General features: G+C 43.9%; 1 protein-coding gene across 1 annotated transcript in view; it reads right to left on the bottom strand.

Moving 5' to 3' along the window:
* The window catches only part of LOC132389628 (NACHT, LRR and PYD domains-containing protein 3-like), a 65706-nt gene that overhangs the window by 8425 nt on the left and 30949 nt on the right, over window positions 1-26332 (bottom strand). Inside the window, exons 3-10 of the mRNA XM_059962139.1 lie at window positions 15938-16030; window positions 15150-15316; window positions 14060-14231; window positions 13911-13961; window positions 5742-7479; window positions 4711-4797; window positions 4385-4555; window positions 4059-4229 (exon numbers count right to left, since the gene is read on the bottom strand). Coding sequence (XP_059818122.1) covers window positions 4059-4229; window positions 4385-4555; window positions 4711-4797; window positions 5742-7479; window positions 13911-13961; window positions 14060-14231; window positions 15150-15316; window positions 15938-16030 — 2650 coding nt within the window. The remainder of the gene's footprint in view (window positions 1-4058; window positions 4230-4384; window positions 4556-4710; window positions 4798-5741; window positions 7480-13910; window positions 13962-14059; window positions 14232-15149; window positions 15317-15937; window positions 16031-26332) is intronic.

Here is a 26332-nt window from a genome sequence, read left to right as displayed (position 1 = left end):
GGTCATATCTAACTTCCTCATAATGAACCGGCCTCAACTGTTTCCTGTGGCAGAGAATTCCACAGTTTCACCACCCTCTGTGTGAGGTAATTTTGGAGCAGGTGTGACCTGCTCAAAAAGGACAGGTTGCACTTGAATCCCAGGGGACAATATCCTGGTGGGAAGATTTGCTAAAGCTATTGGGGAGAGTTTAAACTAGAATTGTTAGGGGGTGGAAGCCAAAATGAAGTGATGGAGGAAAGGGAACTTGACTCACAAATAGAGAAAACATGGAGACAGTGCGAGAGGGAGGATAGGCAGGTGATAGAGAAGGGAGACACTCAGTCTGATGGTTTGAGATGTGTCTATTTTAATGCAAGGAGTATTATGAAAAAAGCGGAGGGCAAGAAGCAGGTACTAGGGAGTACTCCTGTGTCTGTACCCCTTGACAATCAGTACTCCTGATCGAGTACTGCTGGGGGGGTGCAGTCTATGTGGGGATGGGGGAGCAACAATGGCTACACCTTTGGCACAATGTCCAGACCTGTGGCTCAGAAGGGCAGGGAAAGCAACAGCAAGGCAGTAGTGATAGGGGACCCTAGATTAGGGGGTCAGATAGGCCATTCTGTGGACGCAGCAAAGAAGCGCAGATCGTTGTTTGCCTCCCAGGTGCCAGGGTCTGGGATATTTCAGATCGCGTCCAAGATATCCTGCAGTGGAAGGGAGAACAGCCAGAGTTTGTGGTACATATTTGTACCAATGACATAGGTAGGAAAAGGGAAGAGGTCCTGAAAAAAGACTGCAGGGAGTTCGGAAGGAAGTTGAGAAGCAGGACCTCAAAGGTAGTAATCTCGGAATTACTGCATGTGCCACAAAACAGTGAGAATAGGAATAGGATGAGGTGGAGGATAAATGCATGGCTGAGGGATTGGAGCAAGAGGCAGGGATTCAGATTTCTGGATCACTGGGACTGCTTTTGTGGCGGGTGTGACCTGTACAAAAAGGACGGGTTGCACTTGAATCCCAGGGCGACCAATATCCTGGCGGGGAGGTTTGCTAAAGCTATTGGGGAGAGTATAAACTAGAATTGCTGTGGGGTGGGAACCAAAATGAAATGATGGAGGAAAGGTAGGTTGGCTCACAAATAGAGAAAATTTGGAGACAGTGTGAAAATGAGGATACGCAGGTGATAGAGAAGGGAGGTGCTCAGTTCGATGGTTTGAGATGTGTCTATTTTAATGCAAGGAGTATGATGAATAAAACGGATGAGAGAGAATGGATCAGCACTTGGAGATAGGATGTGGTGGCCATACAGAGACTAGGATGGCTCAGGGGTAGGAATGTCTATTTTGAGTGCCAGACTTTAGATGTTTCAGAAAGGACAGGGAGGGAGGCAAAAGAGGTGGGGGCGTGGCACTGTTGATCAGAGATAGCGTCACGGCTGCAGAAAAAGAGGTAGACATGGAGGGATTGTCTACAGAGTCTCTGTGGGTGGAAGTTTGGAACAGGAAGGGGTCAATAACTCCACTGGGTATTTTGTACAGACCACCCAACAGTAAAAGGGGCATTGAGGAGCAGATACAGAGGCAGATTCTGGAAAGGAGTAATAATAGCAGGGTTGTTGAAGTGTGAGATTTTAATTTCCCAACTATTGATTGGCATTTCACTAGAGTGAGGGGTTTAGATGTGGTAGAGTATGTTAGCTCTGTTCAGGAAGGTTTCTTGACTCAATGTAGATAAGCCTACAGGAGGAGAGGTTGTACTTGATCTGGTATTGGGAAATTAGCCTGGTCAGGTGTCAGGTCTGTCAGTGGAACAGCATTTTGGAGATAGTGATCACAATTCTACCTCATTTACCATAGCATTAGACAGAGGTAGGAGCAGTCAAGTTAGGGAAGCCTTTAATTGGAGTAAGGGGAACTATGAAGCTGTCAGGTTGGAACTTGTAAGCATAAATTGGAAACAGATGTTCTCAGGGAAATGTACCGAAGAAATGTAGAAAATGTTCAGGGGATATTTGTGTGGAGATCTGAGTAGGTACGTTGCAATGAGACATGGAAAGGATGGTAGGGTACAAGATCCGTGGTGCACAAAGGCTGTTGTAAATCTAGTCAAGAAGTAAAGGTTCAAAAAACTAGGTAATGATTTAAATCTGGAAGATTATAAGACTGGCAGGAAGGAGCTTAAGAATGAAATCAGGAGAGCTAGAAGGGGCCATGAGAAGGCCTTGGCGGATAGGATTAAGGAAAACCCCAAGGCATTCTGCAAGTATGTGAAGAGCAAGAGGATAAGACGAGAGAGAATAGGACCAATCAAGTGTGACAATGGAAAAGTGCGTATGGAACAGGAAGATATAGCGGAGGTACTTAATGAAGCATTTGCTTCAGTCTTCATGACGGTAGGGTTGACTTGCAGCAGACTGAAAAGTTTGAGAATGTAGATATTTAGGAACTTTTGGAAAGCATCAAGTTGGATAAGTCACCGGGAAATGACGGGATGTACCCCAGACTACTGCGTGAAACGAGGGAGGAGATTGCTGAGCCTCTGGCAAAGATCTTTGCATCATCAATGAGGACAGGAGAGTCTATGGAGAATTGTAGGGCAGTGAATGTTGTTCCCTTGTTCAAGAAAGGAGTCGGGATAGCCCTGGAAATTATAGGCCAGTGAGTCTTACTTCAGTGGTTGGTAAGTTGATGGAGAAGATCCTGAGAGGTAGGATTTATGAATATCTGGAAAGGCAAAATATGATTAGGAATAGACAGCATGACTTTGTCACAGACAGGTCGTGCCTTACGAGCCTGATTGAATTTTTTGAGGATGTGACTAAACACATTGAAGAAGGTAGAGCAGTAGAGGTGCTGAATATGGATTTCAGTAAGGCATTTGATAAGGTGCCCTATGCAAGGCTTATTGAGAAGTAAGGAGGCATGTGATCCAAGGGGACATTGCTTTGTGGATCCAGAACCGGCTTGCCCACGGAAGGCAAAGTGTAGTTTTAGATGGGTCATATTCTTCATTGAGGCCAGTGACCAGTGGAGTGCCTCAGTGATCTGTTCTGGGACACCCATTCTTTGTGATTTTTATAAATGACCTGGATAATGAAGTGGAGGGATGGGTTGGTATGCTTGCTGATGACACAAAGGATGGGGGTGTTGTGGATAGTGTGGAGGTCTGTCAGAGGTTACAACGGGACATTGATAGAATGCCAAACTGTGCTGAGAAGTGGCAGATGAAGTTCAACCCAGGTAAGTGTGAAGTGGTTCATTTTGGTAGGTCAAATATGATGGCAGAATATAATATTAATGGTAAGACTCTTGACAGAGTGGAGGATCAGAGGAACTTGGGGCCTGAGTCCATAGGTCACCCAAAGCTGCAACGCAGGTTGACCCTATAGTTAAGAAGGCAAATGGTGTATTGGTCTTCATCAACCGTGGGATTGAGTTTAAGAGCTGAGATGTAATGCTGCAGCTATATAGGACCCTGGTCTGACCCCACTTGGAATACTGTGCTCAGTTCTGGTTGCCTCACTGTAGGAAGGATGTGGAAATCATAGAAAGTGTGCAGAGGAGATTTACAAGGATGTTGCCTGGATCGGGGAGCATGCCTGATGAAAATAGGTTGAGTGGACTCGGCCTTTTCTCTTGGAGTGGTAGAGGATGAGAGGTGACCTGATAGAGGTGTACAAGATAATGAGAGGCATTGATCATGTGGTTAGTCAGATGCTTTTCCCCAGGACTGAAATGGCTAGCACGAGAGGGCATATTTTTAAGGTGCTTGGAATTAGGTGCAGTGGAGATGTCTGAGTAAGTTTTTTACGCAGAGCGTACTTAGTGCAGCGGTGGTGGAGGTGGAAACAACAGGGTTTTTAAGAGACTCCTAGATGGCTACATGCAGCTCAGAAAAATAGAGGGCTAAGGAAATAGCCTAGGTAGGGACATGTTCGGCACAGTTTTGTGGGCCAAAGGGCCTGTATTGTGCTGCAGGTTTTCGATTTTTTTTTGTTTCTACTGATCACATTAATGTTCACTGTCGGACACCCAGTGACTGTAAACACATTTTTCCCACAGTCTGGTACTTACCACAGTTTCTGTATTTTACACTCCTGGTTCCTCAGAGCTGCAGACACCAGTTTAACTCCTGAATCTCCCAGTTCATTCTCACTCAGGTCCAGCTCCGTCAGTGATGGTTTTGTACTGAGAGCAGAGGCGAGATCCTCGGCACCAGAATCTGTGAGACCGACATTCCTCAGCCTGGAGATGAGAGAGAGTGAGGGTGAAGTACACAGAGAGACAGGAGACGGTACAAATCCCCAATGTTTATCAGTAACACAATTACTGAGCACATTAATGTTCTGTGTCAGACACCCAGTGACTGTAAACACAATCTCCCACAGTCTGGTACTTACCACAGTTTCTGTATTTTACACTCCTGGTTCCTCAGAGCCGCAGACACCAGTTTAACTCCTGAATCTCTCAGTTCATTGTCAGTCAGGTTCAGCTCCGTCAGTGATGGGTTTGTACTGAGAGCGGAGGCGAGATCCTTGGCACCAGAATCTGTGAGCTTGACATTGTCCAGCCTGGAGATGAGAGAGAGTGAGGGTGAAGGACACAGAGAGACAAGAGATGATACAAATCCCCAGTGTTCATCAGTAACACAATTACTGATCACATTAATGTTCAGTGCCAGACATCCAGTGAGTGTAAACACAATCTCCCACTGTCTGGTACTTACCACATTTTCTGTATTTTACACTCCGGGTTCATCAGAGCCGCAGACACCAGATTCACTCCTAAATCTCCCAGGTCATTAAGCCCAAGTCTAAACACAAAATGACAGATTGATGAACAAAGTGATTCAAACCGTGGGTCTGAGGGGATTTCTCTCACTCGGATATTTCAGGAAACATTAAACACTTCAGTAAATCACTGATTGGAGTTCCCATCACTGCCAATGTCCATCACTGCCCAGCTCCAGTGTATTTACCGAATGTCAGAATTTAGTCCCATAGTGAGGAAAATTTGTAAGTGGGAAAGTGTCAATGGGATATATTGGAAGTGAACCCACCTATCCCACAAAGGGATAGGAAAATCTTGCAGGAGGAAGGTGATTGAGGAAGAATTATCCCACAGAAGGACGGAGGAGGGGTCTCAATAGAGGGAGGACGGGGATGAGAGGTCCCACAGCAGGGAAAAGATAATCCCACAAGACAAGAGGATGCAGAAATAGATTGCCCACAATCGGGAGAGGAGATCCGCCCATGGGGTCTGGGTATCTAGTAATGAGCACAGTCACACAGGTGGACTGATCGTGATAGTCGCACACGGGGAAGGGCAGGGGAGGACAATCTCACAATGATATTTCTTTCCCTCACTGGGACAGTCTGCTGACGGTCTCTTGTCCCTCACTGGGAAGGGGGTGTGAATCTCTGACCCACCTGCTGCAGTCAGTGTCGGTCTGGGTGTCAGTAACAGTGAGAAAGAACATTGTCAATGGACGTGTCACAGGCAGTGATAAACACGGCCATTCCTGTTATTTACTACCATTAAACCAATGGTCGTTGTTCACTGATCTGATGAACTCTCCAGAATCTGTTCACAAGGAACTACAGAACACTCCCGTTCTTGGGGAATTACTGACCGATCCCCTGGGCATTTGTCACAATTGCTCACTGTCTGATTTACCAGATTTACCCAATTCCCTTCACATTGAAATAACAGAATGGAACAGTTTCACAGTTCAGAGTGAGAGATAAATAACACTACCGCAACTCCAGGCACTTGTGCAGCCCGGGTACCAGCCGCTGGATTCCTTCACACTGAATGTGGCAGTTCTCCAGGTCGAGGTGTTTTATTGTATCACAGTGTCCGATGACATGAGACAGGACCGCGCAGTCAATCGGGGTCAGTGGCATTCCACTGAATGAAAGTGTTTCCACAGATCCCAGTGCGGCCTGAGCCAGTCCACGATTCTGAGACTCAAACAGGTAGTGCAATGTGTTCAGGAGGCTCCTTTTACCAGCTTCACTACATGTGTTTCCACTCTGACGTTTAACCTCCTCCCTCATCCAGTCAATCACTCGGTAGGTTGTTTGATGTAGAGGTGGACACAGAAACTCCTCTAGGCCCCAAGCTGTCATTGGGGAGGAGAGACCAGCAACAAAACGGAGAAATACCTCAAATCGCCCATCTGTCATGTTCTGGGCTTCAGTGAGTAATATCAGGATATCCCCGGGATGGGGATTCAGGAATTGTGCGACTGCAGCTACAAACTCTTGGATGGTGAGGTGCGGGAATGTGTACACCACGCTCCGGGCAGAATCCTCTCTCTCCAAAAGCTCCATCAGGAACCCGGATAGGAACTGGGAAGGCTGCAGATTGTACTTGATCAAATCTCGATCTGTGAACACAATCTTCTTCTCGGACACTCCTCTGAAGGCCAACTGACCAACTCTGAGTAACACATCACGGGGGTTCTCAATCTCACGGCGGTGGTTTTTCAGGATGTTGTAAATATAGTAGGAGTACAGTTGGGTGATGGTCTTGGGAACTCGCTGCGGGTCCCTGACTCTTTGTGTGAAGAAGGGGCCCAGTGCCAGAGCGAGGATCCAGCAGTAGGAGGGGTTGTAGCTCATGGTGTACAGGATCTCGTTCTCCTTCACGTGTTTGAAAACAGCTTCCGCCACAGTCTGATCTTTAAAATGTCTGATGAAATATTCCTTCCGTTCCTCATCAGTAAATCCCAGGATTTCAGCCCAGATACTGATCTCTGCCTTTTCCAATAAATGTAACGCAGTCGGACGGGTGGTCACCAGCACTGAACACCCTGGGAGCAGCTTGCCCTGGATTAAACTGTACACAATGTCAGACACCTTGCACTTGAATTCAGGATCTGTGCCTGTGGGCTGAGGTTCTGTGTCTCTCTGACTGTCAGCAAAATCAATTTTGTCTTTGAATTCATCCAAACCATCGAATATCAAGAGCAATCCCTCTGGGTTCTTCCAGATCTCTCTCAGGAAATTCCCAAAGTAAGGATACTGATCCAGGATCAGTTCCCTCAGGTTTATTCTGCAGTTAATGGAGTTTAAATCTCGGAATTTGAAACTGAAGACAAACTGGAACTGTTGGTATATTTTCCCCGTGGCCCAGTCATGTACAATCTTTTGTACCATTGTTGTTTTCCCGATCCCCGCGACTCCGGCTACTGCTGCCAAAATCGCAGATGTGGATTTATTCCGTGAAAATCTTCTCAGGAACAACTGATCACTCCGGAGTATTTCCAGCTGGTCACACAGATGTTTGTGTCTCCACTCCTCGTGGTCTCTGCCTCTTGCCAGCAGCTCATGTTCCACCAGTCTCCAGTCTCGAACAGTAGTAATCACCGTGAGCTCAGCGTATCGATCAACCAGCTGGAAAACCTTCACCTTCTCCCTCATCAGGATCGTGTTCACTCTCAGTGTTTCAGGTTGTTCCCGCAGACTCTCCTTGTGTTTCTGCTGAAGTTCTTCCATGGAAACAGACAGTGGACAAACGGTTAGATGCCTCAGCTCAGAACTCAGTATTTAAGTACACAAGAGTTAGCTCAAAGGTATTGTACTAATTGATGTTTGTAAAGTCAATTAACAGACCCCAATCTGGACAGAGGCGCCTGGTCCAGATAAACACCAGATCATCACATTTCCACATTAACTGTGCTTTGAAGGTGTGTATTACCCTGGTAGTTTACTGACCCCCGACTGTCCCGTGCTGGACAAACTCCCACTTCTGTCACAGCTGTCATTGTTCCTGAGGAATAACGTTGAAAGCCCAATGTGGATGTGGCATATGGGGATAGAGAAGAGTCCCACCGTGACTGATTCAAAATACAAAGTATATTTTTTCACTGGCACGTGCACTGTGTGTGGGGGATGCTGGGGGAGAAAATGTCAGTGTGTTGTTCAGGAGATTGAGAAAGTCAGCATTTTGACACAGAACACAGACAATCCCCCCCCCAATCCATCATCACAGACGCTGCTCAGCTCACTTTCCTCCAGAAAATGGCTTGAGACGGCAGATCTGCAGTCACGTGTCTCTGAAAGAGTATGTGTTAAAATACTCAACAGATTCAAAATAAATAAGCATAAAAGAGAAGGAAATAATTGTTATTCCAGATCTGATGTAGCACAAAAAAACGCGAAGAAAAACACAATAAACATAAATATATACGGTAAAGGAGTCACTCTGACGTCCGGTGGTTCTGACAGAAAATTTTCAAACCGTGCTGGTGGTCGGGTGGGTTTTTTTTTGTTGTGGAGGGGTGGCTTAGTCATTAGAAGTGTTGATCAGTCTTACTGCTTGGGGAAAGTAACTGATTTTGTGTAGCAAGGACGAGGCTGGGGACGAACCCCAGTGCACGGAGGCAGAGTCATGAGGCGTTAGCACAGTCGCGAACAGGGAACCGGTATCCAGGAGAGTCTTTACACGGAGACAAGGTTTACGTAGACTATCCAGGAAATGGTGCGGAGCTTGCTACTGACAGCCCTAAGGAATCAAGAAACGAGGTTTACTCACACTAGAGCCGACCAACGAACTGGAAAAGCATGGTTGTGACGCAGGAGTTTTATCCCATGTTCTTTAATGGGAACCAGGTGTGCTGTAATTAGCAGAACTGGGAATGATTGGAAATCAGACGAGGGGATTAAGGCACAATTAAAGAGGTAATAGCAAGATGGGAAATTGCCAGACAGGACAATGCCATTTTGAGTCTGGTGGTCCTGCTGTGGATGCAACGTAGCTTCCTCCCTCATGGGAGAGCGGCAAACAGCCCACAGGCAGGAAAGGAGGGATTCTTCCTGAGGCTCCTGTCCCTTTTCTGGAACCTTTCTGTATATACGACCCTGACGAAAGGTAGGCTGTGGGTGCCGGTGATGCGTTGGGCAGTTTTGACTGCCCGTTGCAGAGGCCTCCAGTCCGCCGCTGTTATGCAGCGTGTTGGCCTGCCCTCTGCAGCACAGCTGTACAAGGACGGGAGTGTAGATGTGAGTACAGGTCAGACAACGTCTGTGGAAAGCGGAGAAATGGGAGATGCTACTGGTCTGTAGCAGGTTGGTTGGTGAAGAAGAGAGCAGAGATGGAGGAATTTTGATGGTCCAGGATTTCAGCTGTCGCAGGTTCTGCATGGAACAGCACAGAAATAGGGCCTCCAGCTCATAACACTGGTGCCAGCCTGATGTCCCCATAAACTCATCCCACCTATCTCCGGAGCTATGGACATGGACATCAAGATCCCTCCAGACATAGAATATAGAACAGTACAGGCCCTTCGGCCCACAATGTTGTGCCGACCCTTAAACCCTGCCTCCCATATAATCCTCACACGTTAATTTCCTCTATATACTTGTTTAGTAGTCTCTTAAATTTCACTAGTATATCTGCCTCCACTACTGACTCAAGCGGTGCATTCCACACACCAGCCACTTTCTGAGTAAAAACTCCTTCCTGTAATATCCCCCTTGAACTTCTCTCCCCTTACCTTAAAGCCATGTCCTCCTGTACTGAGCAGTGGTGCCCTGAGGAAGTGGCGCTGGCTCTCCACTCTATCTATTCCTCTTGTATACCTCTATCATGTCTCCTCTCATCCTCCTTCTCTCCAATCAGTAAAGCCCTAGCTCTCTTAATCTCTGATCATAATCCATACTCTCTATACCAGGCAGTATCCTGGTAAATATCCTCTGTACCCTTTCCAATGCTACCACATCTTTCCTATAGTGAGGCGAGTAGAACTGGACACAGTACTCCAAGAGTGGTCTAACTAGAGTTTTATAGAGCTGCATCATTACATAGCGACTCTTAAACTCTATCCCTCAACTTATGAAAGCTAACACACAATAAGCTTTCTTAACTACCCTATCTACCTGTGAGACAACTTTCACGGATCTGTGGACATGTACCCCCAGATCCCTCTGCTCCTCCACCCTACCATGTATCCTGCCATTTACTTTGTTCTCTGCCTTGGAGTTTGTCCTTCCAAACTGTACCTCCTCATACTTCTCCGAGTTGAACTCCATCTACCACTATGACATCTCCCATCAAAATCCACAGATGCTGCCGTCACTGACTTTAATCCCCTTTGGAACATGCCGGACAAATTCTTCTCAGCTAACATTTAATCATGCCAGTTGGAGATTTGTCCAACAAGAGTTTCTCCCAACCTAACCCTTTGCCATTATATCTGCTTTCCCCCAAGTTACTTTTCCCACACCGAATACTGCACACCCCACTCTTGGCAGTCTGGAGGATCAGAGGGAATTTGTGGTCCGAGTCCAGAGGACTCTCAAAGCTGCTACACAAGTTGACTCTGGGTAAGAAGGCATACAGTGTATTGGCCTTCATCAACCTGGGATTGAGTTTAGCAGCTGAGAGGTAATGTTGCAGCTATATAGGACCGTGGTCAGACCCCACTTGGAGTACTGTTCTTAGTTCTGGTCGCCTCACTACAGGTAGAATGTGGAAACCATAGAAAGAGTGCAGGGGAGATTTACAAGGATGTTGCCTGGATTGGGGAGCATGCCTTATGAGAATGGGTTGAATGAACTTGGACTTTTTTTCCTTGGAGCGACGGAGTAAGAGAGGTGAACTTATAGAGGTGTATAAAATGATGCGAGGTATTGGTCGTGTGGATAGTCAGAAGATTTTTGTTTCCAGGGCTGAAAAATGGCTAGCACAAGAGGATACATTTTAAGGTTGTTAGGAGTGCTGAACAGACCTGATGGAAATGGGGTGCAGAGTTAACCATCCCCGCCCCCCTTTGAGAGCTATGGTCCATTACTATTGATATGCTGCTAATGAGAGAGAGATGAAGCACAGAGGCAGAGACATCTGCTACAGATAAGAGAGAGGGAGAGAGAGACATAATTGATTTATGTATTATGGCTTCTTCCAGGATTATTTACCTTTCGCTACAAGGAAGTTACTTTGCTCGTTAACGTTCCTAAGGAGACAGCAGGAGTGGCCTGATTTGATGGACATTGTCATTTTGAGCTGATGAATGGCTGATACCCCGTCAGTGGGGATAAAAGACAGGTGTGGGGAGACACCCCTCAGACAGACCAGTGGACACTGACCGAGTGTTGTGCACCTACAGGAAGGTGAAGGCTTCGAGGACCGAATCAGGACATCAGTCAACAAAGCTCACAGAGTGACGGCAGGGCCGGTGGGGACTTGTGTGTGTGTCCACTCATGCCAGAGTGACGAGTCCACCACAGAAGAACGGTCTGACCGAGAACGGAGGTTCATAACCGAATGACCACAATGGTGCAATGGTATCAGAATACAACAGAAGGTTTGCTGGCTGCAGCTGCTCAATCTCTTGCTTGCTCTTTCTCTCTCTCCAACAATTACAACACAACAACCGCAACTACCTCAGCACACATGAACTGAACTGAACTTTATATTCTTCAATGACAATTCATTTACTCCTAGACATTGAGCTTGCTTACTATTATTGATTATTATTCCTACACTCCTATGTTTATTATTGCTAACCTGTTTTATATATATATATTTGTATTTTTGATATTGTATTGCTTTTTTTTACGAAAACCTTTAGTTTTCGGTAACACCAGACACCAAGGGATTCTTCTATTCCTGCTGGTCTGTAAACCCAGTTAAAGGGTACGTAACAAGGTGCTTGGAAGTATGTACAGAGGTGATGTCAGGGGTAGGTTTTTTACGCAGAGAGTGGTCACTGTGTGGAATGGGCTGCCGGTGACGGTGGTGGAGGTGGATATAACAGGGTCTTTTAAGAAACTCCTGGATAGATACATGGAGCTCAGAAAAATAGAGGGCTATGGGTAACACTAGGTAATTTCTAAAATAATTACATGTACGGCACAGAATTGTGGGCCGAAGAGCCTGTACTGACCTGTATGTCTTCTACTTTTCTAAAAGCTGCAGACCTCTCCTTATTCATAAATTTGTGAACAGGAGTTGTGTTCACTGTTACCAAAGGTGCCACCACTGGAACCTGAGCAACTTGTAGGCTTTCATCCAAATAGCAGCTGCAGTATGTCCTCTCCTCTAGTTCACACGTTACACACATTATTCTCTGACCACATCCCACCACCAGAGATTCCTAAAATATTCTTGCCGTAAGGAACACAAGGCAGAAAATGTAATGCCATCATCAACACTGGGAAAGTTAAAATTACTTACTACAACAAACTTGCTTCTTTTGCTTCTTTCCAGAATTTGCCGATATATTAGTTCCTCTATCTCATGATGACTACTGGGAGATGCTTAGTAAACAACCCATCAGTGATTGTATCTGTCCTATTGTTGTGCTCTCACCATGTTGCCCCAGGCTTGAAATCCCCAGTATGCCCTTTCTGAGTGCAGCTATGAAATTCCCCAGATCAGTTATTAAACCACCCCAACCAGTTTACTTCACCCTTAAAACTGAAATATCGGAATTCTGGAATATCGAACTGCCAATTCTGTCTCTCTCGATCAAGTCTTCATATAGGCCGCAACCTCACACTTCCATGTGCTGATCCTCTCTCGAGGACCAACTACTTGATACACAATACACTCTCCACTGAACTAACATCTTCAGAACCAACCATCCCATCATATTCATTTGCATGACCCAGCCGGCCTTACAACGAGGTTTATTAGCTTAATCTGTATCTTCCGTCAACCCGGCTATGCAGGAGAAAATGTAGCTGGGCAAGAGTTTGGATTGTCAGTGGGAGAATATTCTGGACATAAAGACTGTGGATCTCAGTTATGGAGAGGGATGGCGATGTCCCGAGTATTGAGGTCCTGAATTAGTGGAGGACAGATGTCAATGCACGACAGGGTCTGGATGAGTTGTGGAAACAGTTAATTGCAGTTACACTACAACTGAACACAAACTTTTGAAAGGATGTGTAAAAGTATGTTAGGACTCTGCCAAGTGTGTGAAGGATTACACAGAGTTTGAAAGACCTGTCAGGAGTGTGCAGGATCTCAACATGTCAGGACTCTTCCAAGGATGTGTGTGGGATCTCACAGTGTGTCAGGACCCTGTCACGTTGTGTGGGGTCTCATGGCGTGTCATGACGCTGCTAGGGATGTGTGGGGTCTCACAGTGTGTCAGGACCCCGTTAGGTATGTGTAGGCCCTCACAAGGTGTCAGGACCCTGCTGCGAGAGTGTGGGCAAACTACTCAATATAATTTGAGTGAGATAGGAAAACATTGAATCAGGAAGAGAATCTTTCGTTTACAGAACTGGGTGTGGGAATGTCACTGCCGTGTCTGTTTCCTCGGCAAACAGCATGAAGAGCAGTGAAGAACAAGTTTGCAGGCTAATTGCCGCAATCCCTCAACCCTCGGTTTCCCTGTCAGAATTCCCATCTCTCACCCTTCCACAGTGTCCATCACACAAAGCGGCACACATGAATTTCAGCTTCTGTGGACTCAGCTGAATTCATATGCTGCTTTGGGGTTGAACAGAGCAGTTGGGTGTTACCTGATTTTCTTATTAAATTATCCTTTTTATTCTGTGATGAGAACTTCAATGGACTCATAATTCTAAAAATGATGACCTGTAGGATCTGAGGGAGTTTAGAAAAGAAATTTAGGATGTACCGGGGGTTGGGTGTATGTAGGGAAATGATTTCACCTTTCGGAGTAAGACTCCTCAAATGACCCTCTTCTCCAGTCTAACTCCGGTGGAGGGATCTGTAGTTGCAGGACCCAGAGAGCAGTGATCCCTTTCAGCAAACTCACCAACTCTCTGCGTTGTTCCTCATGCTGTCCTGTGAAAACTCTCCCTCCAGCAAATATTTTTCCCTGTGTCTCACTGTGCGCTGTGTCACGGTGGAACATTTACCTGGTCAAATCCCCGAGGCTCAACAACGACATGGTCCTACACAACATCAACCTTCGGTGGAAACAGCGGTTTCTTCACTTACCTTTCAGCTCCCTGGGAATCTCCGGTAAGGGTTGATGGACCGGTACACAACCTGTTCAGATTTAAACAATTTGACACGTTTCAATTCCTCAAATTATAAGTACGTAATGTTTGATTCCAAAATTAAATTAATCTCTGATACTATCTCACCATGTTCCTGTATTTCTTTCAGTATTTTGTCCAACTTTGGGACACCAATCCGCATTTTCACAAAGGTTTCCCACATCACCCTCCGGGCGCGGGAGCCTTTCTCCATCACCAGGCTCAGGAGGAGTTTAGAACTGTCCGCCCACTCTCCCTTATCAGCGAGATCAGAGATTTTCTGTGAAGAGTAACGGTGAACATATTGGGGACTGACAGATTCACACAGAGAATGAGTAGTAAATGATGTGCTCTGTAACGGGATCGCACTGAGCAGTCACCCGGACGGGTGCTGATCCTGTCTGGACATGGACTGTACATTCTGAGTGCAGAGCACACGGAGGGACATTCACCGTGAACCTGGTCCACCAGTCTGTGAGATCCTGGCTGGTCTGTACCCGCTTCATTGACGTGGCTCCAAATCCATAAATAATTCCTCACTGGATTTCACGTGTAAAACAGAAATCAGAAAATAATGAGCACAGATGAATAAAGACGTCAGGAGGGTTTTTATAACAGACAGAGCAGTCTTGGAGAGTTGCGGAAAAGATGATGTGATTCATCTCCTCAGTCCGCCAGTGTCCTACATGACAGTGGATTACCGGCTGACACCTGATGCCTTTCCTTTGCCTTTTCCAGTGGAGGTTTATTCAGTGATCACACATTACAACATGGCAATATTCCCCGATTCACACGTTTGCAGCGACAGATTGTAAAACAATCATCTCCACCCAGAACAGAACACACTCGAGCTCCTGTGGCGCCCACAGATGATGTCCCGGTTCTCACTGACATCCTGCCATCACCCTGCACGGTCTTCCCAAACCGAAACCTCCTGTCATATTTCCATTTAATACTCTAAGCCCACACAACTGTTACCTGCTCAACTCACTCTGAACATTCAGCAGTCACCCACCATTCCGCTGGGTCTTTTCACCCCTTTCTATCACTGGTTCAGATTCACATGTTTGTGATTGTATGTACGGTATTTATTTCCCGGTCATTCTTTTATCTAATTTAATATCCGATGAGTGAGAGTTATGACACCCATCAGTCCTGTGATGTGTGAAAATTCAAACCCATTCTCCCTCCCACTCACCCGATGTTCCTCTCCACTGAACTGATTCTCGGCCGTTAACGCCAGGCTCACTCCGTGCACCCCTCCTTCCATCGCCTGCTCCAGCCTGTCCCGGTAGAAGTCCGTCAACTGCAGCAGCTGGAAATCGTTCCAGCTTGCCAGGAGCTCGGTGATCTCTGAGCTTGGACCTGTGGGGAAAATGGGGAGCATTAAAGAAGTTATTGACCCCATAATGGGCAGTATCTTTCTCTCTGGAATCTAAAGATCACCAAAAACTGCCCAAAATAAATACTGTATATGTTATTGTCCAGTCGGTGAAGTCCCCGTCCCGGTTCACGGTCCGGTCCGTGGAATCCGGACTCTGGGTCTTCCAGCTGTCCCTTCTTTCAGTGGGGCTTAATCATAGGCACCTGATGCTCGATCTGGTTACTGGGAATTATGTGGCCCAGGTTTCGAGCGTTGGGGCTGGTTCGTCTTATCCGTCTCCACGGTTGCTGCCTGACCGGCTGAGTTCTGCCAATATTTTGTGTGTCTTTTTATTGCCCAAAACTTTCAGCATCTGCAGAATGTCTTGTCTTGTCTTCTGGAGTAACTCGCTATTTTAATGTGCATCACAATCTGTTAGATGAGCAGGAGCAGACAGTAACTCTACTCCTTCCACGTGTGACTGTATTTCCCCCAGAGATGTCAACTCTCTCTCTCTCTCTCATCTCTCTGCTCACAAATACTTCGTAAATTGTTGATATTGAATTAAACCCAGGCACAGAATCAGCAGAGTATTTAAAAATTTAAATACTTCGCCAACATACCCCGGTTCTTTCCCGATGTTGACGCCACTGGATCTTCTCCACTGCTCGAAACTTGATCCATTTTGTGGAGAGGTTTTTTCAGTTTTTTCTGCTCTGTGACAAAAAAAAAAATAACAGGAGGGTCAAACATTATTTGGGTATAAAGGAAAACACTGTTTTGTTTTTTAAACGGAGGCAAACAGTTCCAATCATCTTGGGCCAATCCACTGAAGCCTTGACGTGGCCGGATCCACCTGAACCAATCCACCCACAGTCACACAATGTCCATTTCCGCTCTACATGCATTGTCCAATGGGCCAGGATTTTCTGGGGTATCTACACGCTATATGGCAGGCAATTCCGTTTTAGGAACCAATCTTGTGTCTTGGAATGGGAGTGATGTGTCAAGATTTCTTTGAGCATATCACCTGGCTATTATCAGATAGTTACATGGCCCCTTGTAAAATACAATCCACACATCCAAAACAGCATCTGGTGAAAAATATTTAAAATAAATAAAACAAAGTGCTGGAATTATTCAACATGTTAATATTTCAGGTGGAAGACCCTGTATCAGAGCTGAACCTATATGTAGGAGCCATGTATCTGCTCTCTATCAGCATTGTATTCTGCATTGCATATGAATGATTTTTTTTTTGTTTCACAGTCTGTTCCAAAACACTCCGTGCTCTCCCATTCACCATCCCAGCCCCACCCTGGACTGACTGTCCAAATGCACCAACTTTCACTTGTTCAAGTTGAAAACCATTCGCCATTACTCAGACCATTTTCATAAACAACCAACGCAGACTGGGAGACCATTTTGCTGAACACCTATGCTCTGTCCGCCAGAGAAAGCAGGATCTCCCAGTGGCCACACATTTTAATTCCACGTCCCATTCCCATTCTGATATGTCTATCCATGGCCTCCTCTACTGTCAAGATGAAGAGTCACTCAGGTTGCAGGAACAACACCTTATATACCAGCTGGGTAACCTCCAACCTGATGGCATGAACGTTGACTTCTCTAACTTTCGTTAATGCCCCTCCTCCCCTTCTTACCCCATTCCTGATTTACTTACTTTCACCCCTCCCTTTCTTGTTTTCTCTTTGCAGATCACTCTGCCTGTTGTTTATCTCCCTCTGGTTCTCCCCTCCCATCCCATGATCCCTTCTCCAGCTCAGTATCCCTTTTGCCAATCACCCCTTCAGCTCTTAGCTTCACCCCACCCCCTCCGGTCCTCTCCTATTATTTCGCATTTGCCCTCACCCTCCTACTTTCAAATCTCTTACTATCTTTCTGTTCAGTTAGTCCTGACGAACGGTCTCTACACAAAATGTCCACAATGCTTCTCCCTATAGATGCTGCCTGGCCTGCTGCATTCCACCGGCATTTTGTGTGTGTTGCTTGAATTTCCAGCATCTGCAGATTTCCTCGTGTTTGCTTCATAACTAATCAAGTTGCCTTTCAAATTCATTGTGACCTGTTGCAATATCAACCAGACTCCCAAATTTAGTATCAAACTTGCTAGCCGTGCCATGTATATCCCTATAAAAATCAATGGCATGAATAATGAATTACAGAGGTCTGGACACTGACACACTCATCCCACTTGTCACAGGCCTCCTTTCGCTAAAACCGTCTTCAATCATCTCCCTCTGCTTCTTGTCCTGGAGCCCGGTGTGAATCCACCTCGCCAGCGCCCCGTGAATCCCACGTGACCGAACCTTCCCGATCAGCTGCCATTCAGGAACTTGTTACAGACTTCACCAAAGTTCAGACAAACAACATCACTGCGCAACTTCACTCAACTCCCTAGTTAACTCTTAAATAATCTCCAAAATACTTGACTGATATGATGTCCTAGTGGGCAATTTAGACGGTGATCTTCCGATAACCAATGTCCAACATCCCTGGATTTCAGCTTCACCGCAGACTGAGAAAATTCCGATCCCAGCTGTCGAATTACCAACCTGGACAGAAGCCCGTATACTGCCAGTTCCATATCCTCAGAGTCACCAGCCCAATATCATCACCCATACAAAGATGCTTTGGTGCCGGCAATTTGCCGTGACTAAGGCGGAATTGGAACCTAATGACACACTGCCGGGGCCGGTGCTCAGGCTGGTTCCCCGGTCTGTATAGAGGATGCGGATACACTTCAGCCGGACCCCAGCAGCTAAACCGAGCACATTTGATCACAATCTTCCTGCTGTGTGGGATTTTGCCCAGCACAATTTGTTGCCATGTTTCCCACAGAGTAGCAGGAAAAAACGTTCCTAATGTAATATTACAAAATTGAAAATGCTGGAAACTCAGTACATCAAGCTACATCTCTGAAAGGAGAAATGGTGGAAGACCCAATAACTGAAATGGGTCTGTTATAGGTGCTGTCGTTCTGCTGGGCATTTCCATTATTTTCCTCTTCTTACATTAAATTTCCTACAACTATAGCTTTACTCCACCTCTTCATTTTAATATACAGATTGTAACTGATTGCCACCCAGAACTGTAAAAGCCACCCCACCCAGTTTGTTCGTTCTGAGTTTATTCAGACCCTGATGTAACACATCCCATACAGTCAATACTCACAGCATCCTTTCCTTCCACTATCACTCTGTTGTATTTGCCCCTGAGGCCACTGTCTCTACCCTGCCAGGTGATGATTACAGAGCGATAAACATGTGCATCTCTTCTTACAGCTCTGCCGGGTTCCTACCCTGGAAACGGAGGAAATGGCTCTCTGAATTTAACCAAAAAGGAAATAGCAAACTCAACATCAAATGCTATGGATTCCATTATGACAAAGATTAACACTGCAGCCATTTTGTAACAGGGAAGGAAAATTGTAATGGCTGCTTTTCTCCCCGCCACAAACTCTATTCGATTAAAACTCTGGTATTCCTAGAGATCTAAAAAACCTATCCTGGAAAAGGTGCAAAACAAAACAAAACTTCACAATGAAGACAAAGTTTGGAAGAAAGATTACTGAAATATCTCACTGGGATACAGTCCAAAAATTGTTTGAAAAAGATAGTTGATATATATCATTGAGGTAGTGGCATGCAGACTGGACAGTGTTTGAACAAGATGGTTGATATATATCATTGAGGTGGTTGGATACATTCTGGACAGAGTTTGAACAAGATGGTTGATATATATAATTGAGGTGATGGCATACAGACTGGACAGAGTTTGAACAAGATGGTTGATATATATTATTGAGGTAGTGGCATACAGACTGGACAGAGGTTGAACAAGCTGGTTGATATATATCATTGAGGTGGTGGGATACGGACTGGACAGAGGTTGAACAAGATGGTTGATATATATCATTGAGGTGATGGCATACAGACTGGACAGAGTTTGAACAAGATGATTGATATATATTATTGAGGTAGTGGCATACAGACTGGACAGAGGTTGAAAAAGCTGGTTGATATATATCATTGAGGTGGTGGGATACGGACTGGACAGGTTGAACAAGATGGGCAGGGAATGAACAGATGGAACCAGGTGGGAGAATAAATCAAGTGCACTCTCTGATGGTCGTCCAGTAATACAGATACTGAAATAATAGTACACGCTAATAGATGTAAAGGGGATTTCTTCTTTTTTCTTTGTTTCTGTGTATGTAATCAAAAGTGCTTCTTTTGTTTTGTTAACTAGCAGGAATGCTTCTTTGTTGCGAGAGAGTGCTAGGAGAATTGTATTCCTTTGTGATCCAAAAGGGGATTAATGTTCTTTCTTCTGAGTCTGTAAGCTTTTGTTGACGGGCTTTTGGGGAGATCGGCGCGAGGGGGTTGAAAGAGAGGACGCGATGCTGTAAGCTGGGCGAGGAACGGACCCCAAGCGGGGGGGGGTCCGAGGCCAGGAGGTACTCCGAGGAGGGGGGATGAAGCTAGATGTGCTTTGTTGACCACTCGGAGGGTCCTGAGCTGCGAGTCGAGGAGTTCGGAGGGTCCTGAGCTGCGAGTCGAGGAGTTCGGAGGGGATCGAATGGTGGACAGAAGACTTCAGTAATTGAGCTCCAACGGCTGTGCACGAAGTGGTTTGGACTTTGACAAGTTTGGCGCCTTTTCTTTATTTTTTCTCTTCATGTATACTGTATCGTTATTAATCACTTAGTTATAGTAACCTTTATAAATTGTACTCATTTAATCGCATATGGTGTACTGTCTATTTTTGGGTGAGGCGGGGACATCACACAGCATCCACACCAGCTGATTACCCAGTTTGGCTGGGCCGAAGGCTGCTCCCCCTAGACGAGAACGAGCTGAGCGAGCCTGAGGCGACCTGGGGGTTACATTGATAACAAAGCCAAAACAAGCAATGAGATCTTCGGTATATGTCCTTTTCCACTCTACAAGCTTTATCAATGCTCCGCAGAAAGTATCCGGCTTGTGGACATGTAAGACACAGTTTCTTTTATCAGTCTCTCCCTTTTCCGACTTAAACTCAGAAATTTCAACTTTATTCAGTCGGATCCTGTAGAGCGATAGTTATAGTTATGTCTAACCTAAGAAGCTCTAAAAAGAATCCCGACGTCGGTAAAGGTAAGCTTAAGAAGGCCAAGGAGACTTCAGAGGAGCCAACCAGGGTAAATAGATTAGAGTCTCAAATCAGCTATACCGCTGCTGATATAACTCAACTAAAAGAAAGATTTCTCCCTTTGGAGGAAAAAAATGACTCTGAGCTTTGATCTTCAAGAGGTTAGTCGAAATGCGGCTGATATTTCTTCTCGTTTGGAAAATGCTCAACAACGGATCCTGGATTTGGAGGCTCGCTCTCCTCGGAACAATATTCAAATTGTTGGATTAAAAGAGAAATCAGTATCTGCCGACACACTGGATTATTTTGCTAACATGTTTCAATCTTTATTTCCGGAGGCTTTCCCGCAACCCCAGGAGATCGAAATGGCTCAGAGAATCGGCTCCTTAAAATCCTTGGGTCAAAGTAAAGACCGGCATGTGGTTGTGCATTTTCTTCATTTCAGAGACAAAGACCGCATTATTAAGCTGGCTCGAAAACAAAGGTTGTTTCAATTGCAAAGCTCTGAAATTCACTTCTTCCAAGATTTTTCACATGAAGTTGTTCAGTAACGTTCTGGATTCACTGCTGTAAGGCGTACGGCTTATCAAAGACAGTTGTATCCATCTGTTCAATCCCCAGCTAAATTAAGGCTTTTCGTCAAAAATTCTGGGGTTTGTCTTTTTGATGATGCAGCTGAAGCATTGCGTTTTATTAATTCTCTCCCTGATGAGTCCGAAACCTAAAGCTGAATGATTTACAACAGTTTGGTTGCCTTACGATGTAAGGAGTGATGAAATCGGAAGATTTGATGGCTATAGAAAGTCTTTACATGAAAATGTACTTTTATCTCTGAAATAGATTGGTTTTGTGGTTTTAACCTTAGTAGTCATCGTGAGGAAACTGTTGAAAGACAGTAGATAACTTTGAACCATCTAGATTTTTTTTCTTTTTTTTTTTGCTTCATATGCTTTTGTTAAGAACTTTTAAGTAATTATCTGGGTTTCTTTATGCTTTCAAGATGGATTTGATATTTTAAAGATGATGATTGTTTTTCTTCTGAGCAAATACTTCAAGATTTTTTTGGACTTGCTTTTTCTCCTTATCTAATATTATGTAGGCTATTTTCAAAACTGAAGGTCATATCTAATGACTGTTTTCTTTTGCTCGGTTAAAATGAACTGTATATCGAATGTAATGAGTTCTATATCCGGGAGAGGGCGCCAGAGGTTACGTTTTTCATTTTTATCTTTTATTCAGGCAGATGGAGTTTATAATTGCATTTTATGCATTCTTTGCGGCTTACGTCAATTGATATCGACTTATTTCTAGGCTTTGTATTTTGGGTGTTCTTTATTTTTCCTTTTTCCTTTTCTTATTTTTATCCCCATTATGGAATTCCGGAGCGTACACAAATGATTATTATTGTTGTTTATCTCCGCCATTCTCGACTACCTTATCCTGACATGCGTCTAACTACATCTTCAGATATAAAGTTTCATGATGATATTTAAATAGTTAAACATTTTAAATTGGAATCATCCTATTAAGTGCAAGAAAACATTTAAAGCTATTAATCGATTCCAACCTGATATAATCTTTGCACAAGAGACACATATCAGGTTATGTGATATAAACCGCTCTTTTAAATTTTGGGAGGGTCCTCAGTTTCAGGCAAGTTCTCAAAGTAAAATTAGAGGTGTTTCTATTTTTATTGATTCCAATATTCATTTCAACCAGGAAGATATTACAGCTGATATTAATGGTAGATTTTTGATTCTTAAAGGAAAAAGTTACAACAGGAAAATGGTTTTGGTTAATATATATGGACCAAATGTTGATGATCCCTCATTTTTAAAGCTGTTTTAGCTGTATTACCTGATCTAAATATACTATTAATGGGTGGTGATTTTAATACTTGTTTAAATCCTCTAATGGATAAGTCATCACCCAAACATCAACTACCTAATCATTTTGCATCACTTATTAATTCCTTATTTTTATTCCTTATTTAATTCCTTTTTAATAGATTATGGCATAATTGAAACTTGGAAACATATGCATTCTAGTGATAGAGAATGTTCCTTCTTTTCACATGTTCATAATAAATATTCGAGGATCTGTTAACTCTGATCACGCCCCTTTAGACCTAATATTTGAACTGAAAGATGTTGCTTCTACAAGACCACTATGGCATTTTCCAGAACATTTGTTACACAGTTCAGAATTTGTTGAGTTTATTGAAACTCAGATAAAAGGTTGTTTTTCTCTTTACTAATACAGGAAATATTTCAAAGTTAGTGATTTGGGATACACTAAAAGCTTATTTATATAGTCAGATTATTTCGTATACAGCTAAACTGAATAAACAGACAAAATGGAAGAATTTGTTGGAAGAATTTACAATTTACTATTACAACGGGACAAGCATCCTTTACTTAAGATTAAACAGGATTGGGAGAAGGAACTCAATTTGACTTTCATATGGGAGGATTGCACACAGATTCTGAAGCTGGTTAACTCTTCTTCGATCTCTGCTAGTCATTCACTGATTCCATTTAAAATTGTAAATCGTTACCATTTGACGAAGGAGAGACTTTCCAAAATATTTCCCAACGTTGACAAGTATTGTGATAGATGTAAAACTGAGATAGCTACATCGACACACATGTTCTGTTCACGTTCTACATTTAAACAGTTTTGGAAGTCAGTTTTTTTGACAATTTCTAAAGCACTCAGAATCAATTTACAACCTAATAAATTGACTGTGCTTTTTGGAATAATTCCTCAAAATATCCATGGTATTTCTGTATCTGACCAACATGTTATTGCGTTTGTTACATTGATAGCTAGGAGAGCCATTTTGCTGAAATGGAAGGATATATCAGCTCCTACCTTGTCACAATGGTTCTCTCAAATGATGCTGTGTCTTAGCTTGGAGAAAATTAGAAGTCGAACCTTTGAACCTTTATATGATTTTGAGAAGAGAAGGATCTCATTTGCTCGTTATTGTCATTTTAGTTAACTGATAGATTTCCTCCATGGTCTAAATGTATTTTTTGATACCTCTTATATTCTTGTTGGTGGTTTGATGTTTATTTTTAGAAGCTTTTTGTATGACGCATGGCTCCAGGTTTGCACCCCCAATGTGTTTCTTTTTTACCCTCACTTTTCTTACTTAGTAGGGTTTTTTTTATTCACAAAAATTTTCAACCCTAAGATAATTTCTTCTTTTATGAGGCATTGTAAGTGTTACTTCGAAGTACTTGTGCTATTCTTGAAAAAAATTATGAAAATATTTGAAAAGAAAAAAATGGAATTAGATAAAACTTCTAAACAAATTAAAGATTTAGATAACATCAATGCAACCTCTCCAAATATTGATTTGTTTAAAAGAAGAGTGGAATTACAATCGCAATATAATTTATTATTAACTTATCCTATTGAAGGATATTTGCTTAAATTGAAAGTCAGTTTATATTTTTGGAGATAAAAATAAGGACAGCTAAAAGACAAATTTTAAAGATTCATAAAGATAATAGGGATATAAGTAAGTAACCATGAAGACATTAATAATACTTTTCTGGATTTTTATTCTGATCTTTATAAATCTCAATTTCCTGCAGATTCCTCAAAAATGAATGTTTTTTTTTTACATACGATTAAATTTCCTCAAATTACTGTTGAAGATCAACAGATGCCTGATGCTCCAAGTACTGAGCATGAAATTCAGAAAGCTATTCTGTCCAAACAATCATTTAAAGCTCCTGGACTTGATGGTTATTTGGTAGTTCTAATAGGGTGTCCCTCTAATCTGAAGTAGGATCACCTGCTTGTAGACAATCCCACCAGAGGAACCATCATCTCTGCATCCACTCTATCAAGTCTTTTCACTATTCGATAGGGTTTAGTAAGGTCACTCCTCATTGTCCTGAATTCCAGTGAATACAGGCGCAGAGCCATGAAGCACTGTTCATATGACAAGCCATTCAATCGTCGAATAATTTCCATGAACAGCCTTTGAACCCTGTACAGTTACAGCACATTGCCTTCGAAGATAAGAGGTCGATCCTGAACCGTGTCTACGCCCACCTGGACAAGCCGGCGAGCACTGTGAGGGTCATGTTTGACTTCTCCAGTGCGTTCAACACCGTCCGCCCTGCTCTGCTGGGTGAGAAGCTGACAGTGATGCAGGTGGATGCTTCCCTGGTGTCATGGATTATTGATTACCTGACTGGCAGACCACAGTACATGCGCTTGCAACACTGTATATCAGAAAGAGTGGTCAGCAGCACTGGGGCTCCACAGGGGACTGTCCTGTCTCCCTTTCTCTTCAATGTATGCACTTTGGACTTCAACTGCAACACAGAGTCTTGCCATCTTCAGAGGTTTTCTGATGACTCTGCCATAGTTGGATGCATCAGCAAGGGAGATGAAGCTGAGTACAGGTCTACGGTGGGAAACTTTGTCACATGGTGCGAGTGGAATCATCTGCAGCTTAATGTGAAAAAGACAAAGGAGCTGGTGGTGGACCTGAGGAGGGCTAAGGCACCGGTGACCCCTGTTTCCATCCAAAGGGTCAGTGTGGACATGGTGGTGGATTACAAATACCTGGGGATATGAATTGACAATAAACTGGACTGGTCAAAGAACACTGAGGCCGTCTACAAGAAGGGTTACAGCCGTCTCTACTTCCTGAGGAAACTGAGATCCTTTAACATCTGCCGGACGAATCTGAGGATGTTCTTTGAGGCTGTGGTGACCAGTGCTATCATGTTTGCTGTTGTGCGCTGGGGCAGCAGGCTGAGGGTTGCAGACACCAACAGAATCAGCAAACTCATTCGTAACGCCAGTGCTGTTGTGCGGGTGGAACTGGACTGTTTGATGGTGAAATCTGAAAAGAGGATGCAGTCCAAGTTGCAAGCCATCTTGGACAATGACTACCATCCACTCCGTAATGTACTGGTTAGGCACAGGAGTACATTCAGCCAGAGAATCATTCCACCGAGATGTAACACTGAGCGTCACAGGAAGTCATTCCTACCTGTGGCCATCAAACTTTACAACTCCTCCCTCAGAGTGTCAGACACCCTGAGCCAATAGGCTGGTCCTGGACCTATTTCCACTTGGCATGATTAACTTATTATTATTTAATTATTTATGGATTTATATTGCTATATTTCTACATTATTCTTGGTTGGTGCGGCTGTAACGAAACCCAATTTCCCTCGGGATTAATAAAGTATGTCTGTCTGTCTCTCTGTCTGTCTGTCAACGTGCTCAGAATACTCCAGTGCTTTATAAAGTTTCAATATTACATCCTTGCATATTACATTCTAGGCGTCATCAGATGAATGCTAACATTGCATTTGCCTTCGTCATCACTTACTCAACCTTCAAAGCAATTTTTAGGGAATCCTGCACAAGGACCACCATGTCACTTTGCACGTCCGTTTTCTTTTGTATTTCAAAAATAGCTAAACCTTTCATTTTATCTACTAAAGTGCGTGACCATACAATTCTCAAAATTGTATTAAAAACAATATATTAAAAGCAATATATTAATTTACAGTTATATTAAAAGCCAGAGGATAGTGAGGGATAAAATTGGCCCCTTAGAGAATCAGAGTGGTCAGCTGTGTGTGGAGCCGAGGGAGATGGGAGAGATTTTGAACAATTTCTTCTCTTCGGTATTCACTAAGGAGAAGGACATTGAATTGTGTAAGGAGTGGGAAACAAGTAAGGACGTTATGGAACCTATGACAATTGGTGGAAGTACTGGTGCTTTTAAGACATTTAAAAGTGGATAAAGCTCCGGATCCTGACAGGATATTCCCCAGGAACTTGAGGGAAGTTTGTGCTGAAATAGCAAGAGCTCTGACGGA

Source organism: Hypanus sabinus, unplaced genomic scaffold (assembly GCF_030144855.1).
Source record: "Hypanus sabinus isolate sHypSab1 unplaced genomic scaffold, sHypSab1.hap1 scaffold_62, whole genome shotgun sequence".
NCBI classification, from domain to species: domain Eukaryota; kingdom Metazoa; phylum Chordata; class Chondrichthyes; order Myliobatiformes; family Dasyatidae; genus Hypanus; species Hypanus sabinus.
Note: the sequence above shows the minus strand (reverse complement) of the source record. Positions and strands in the feature narration are given on the sequence as shown.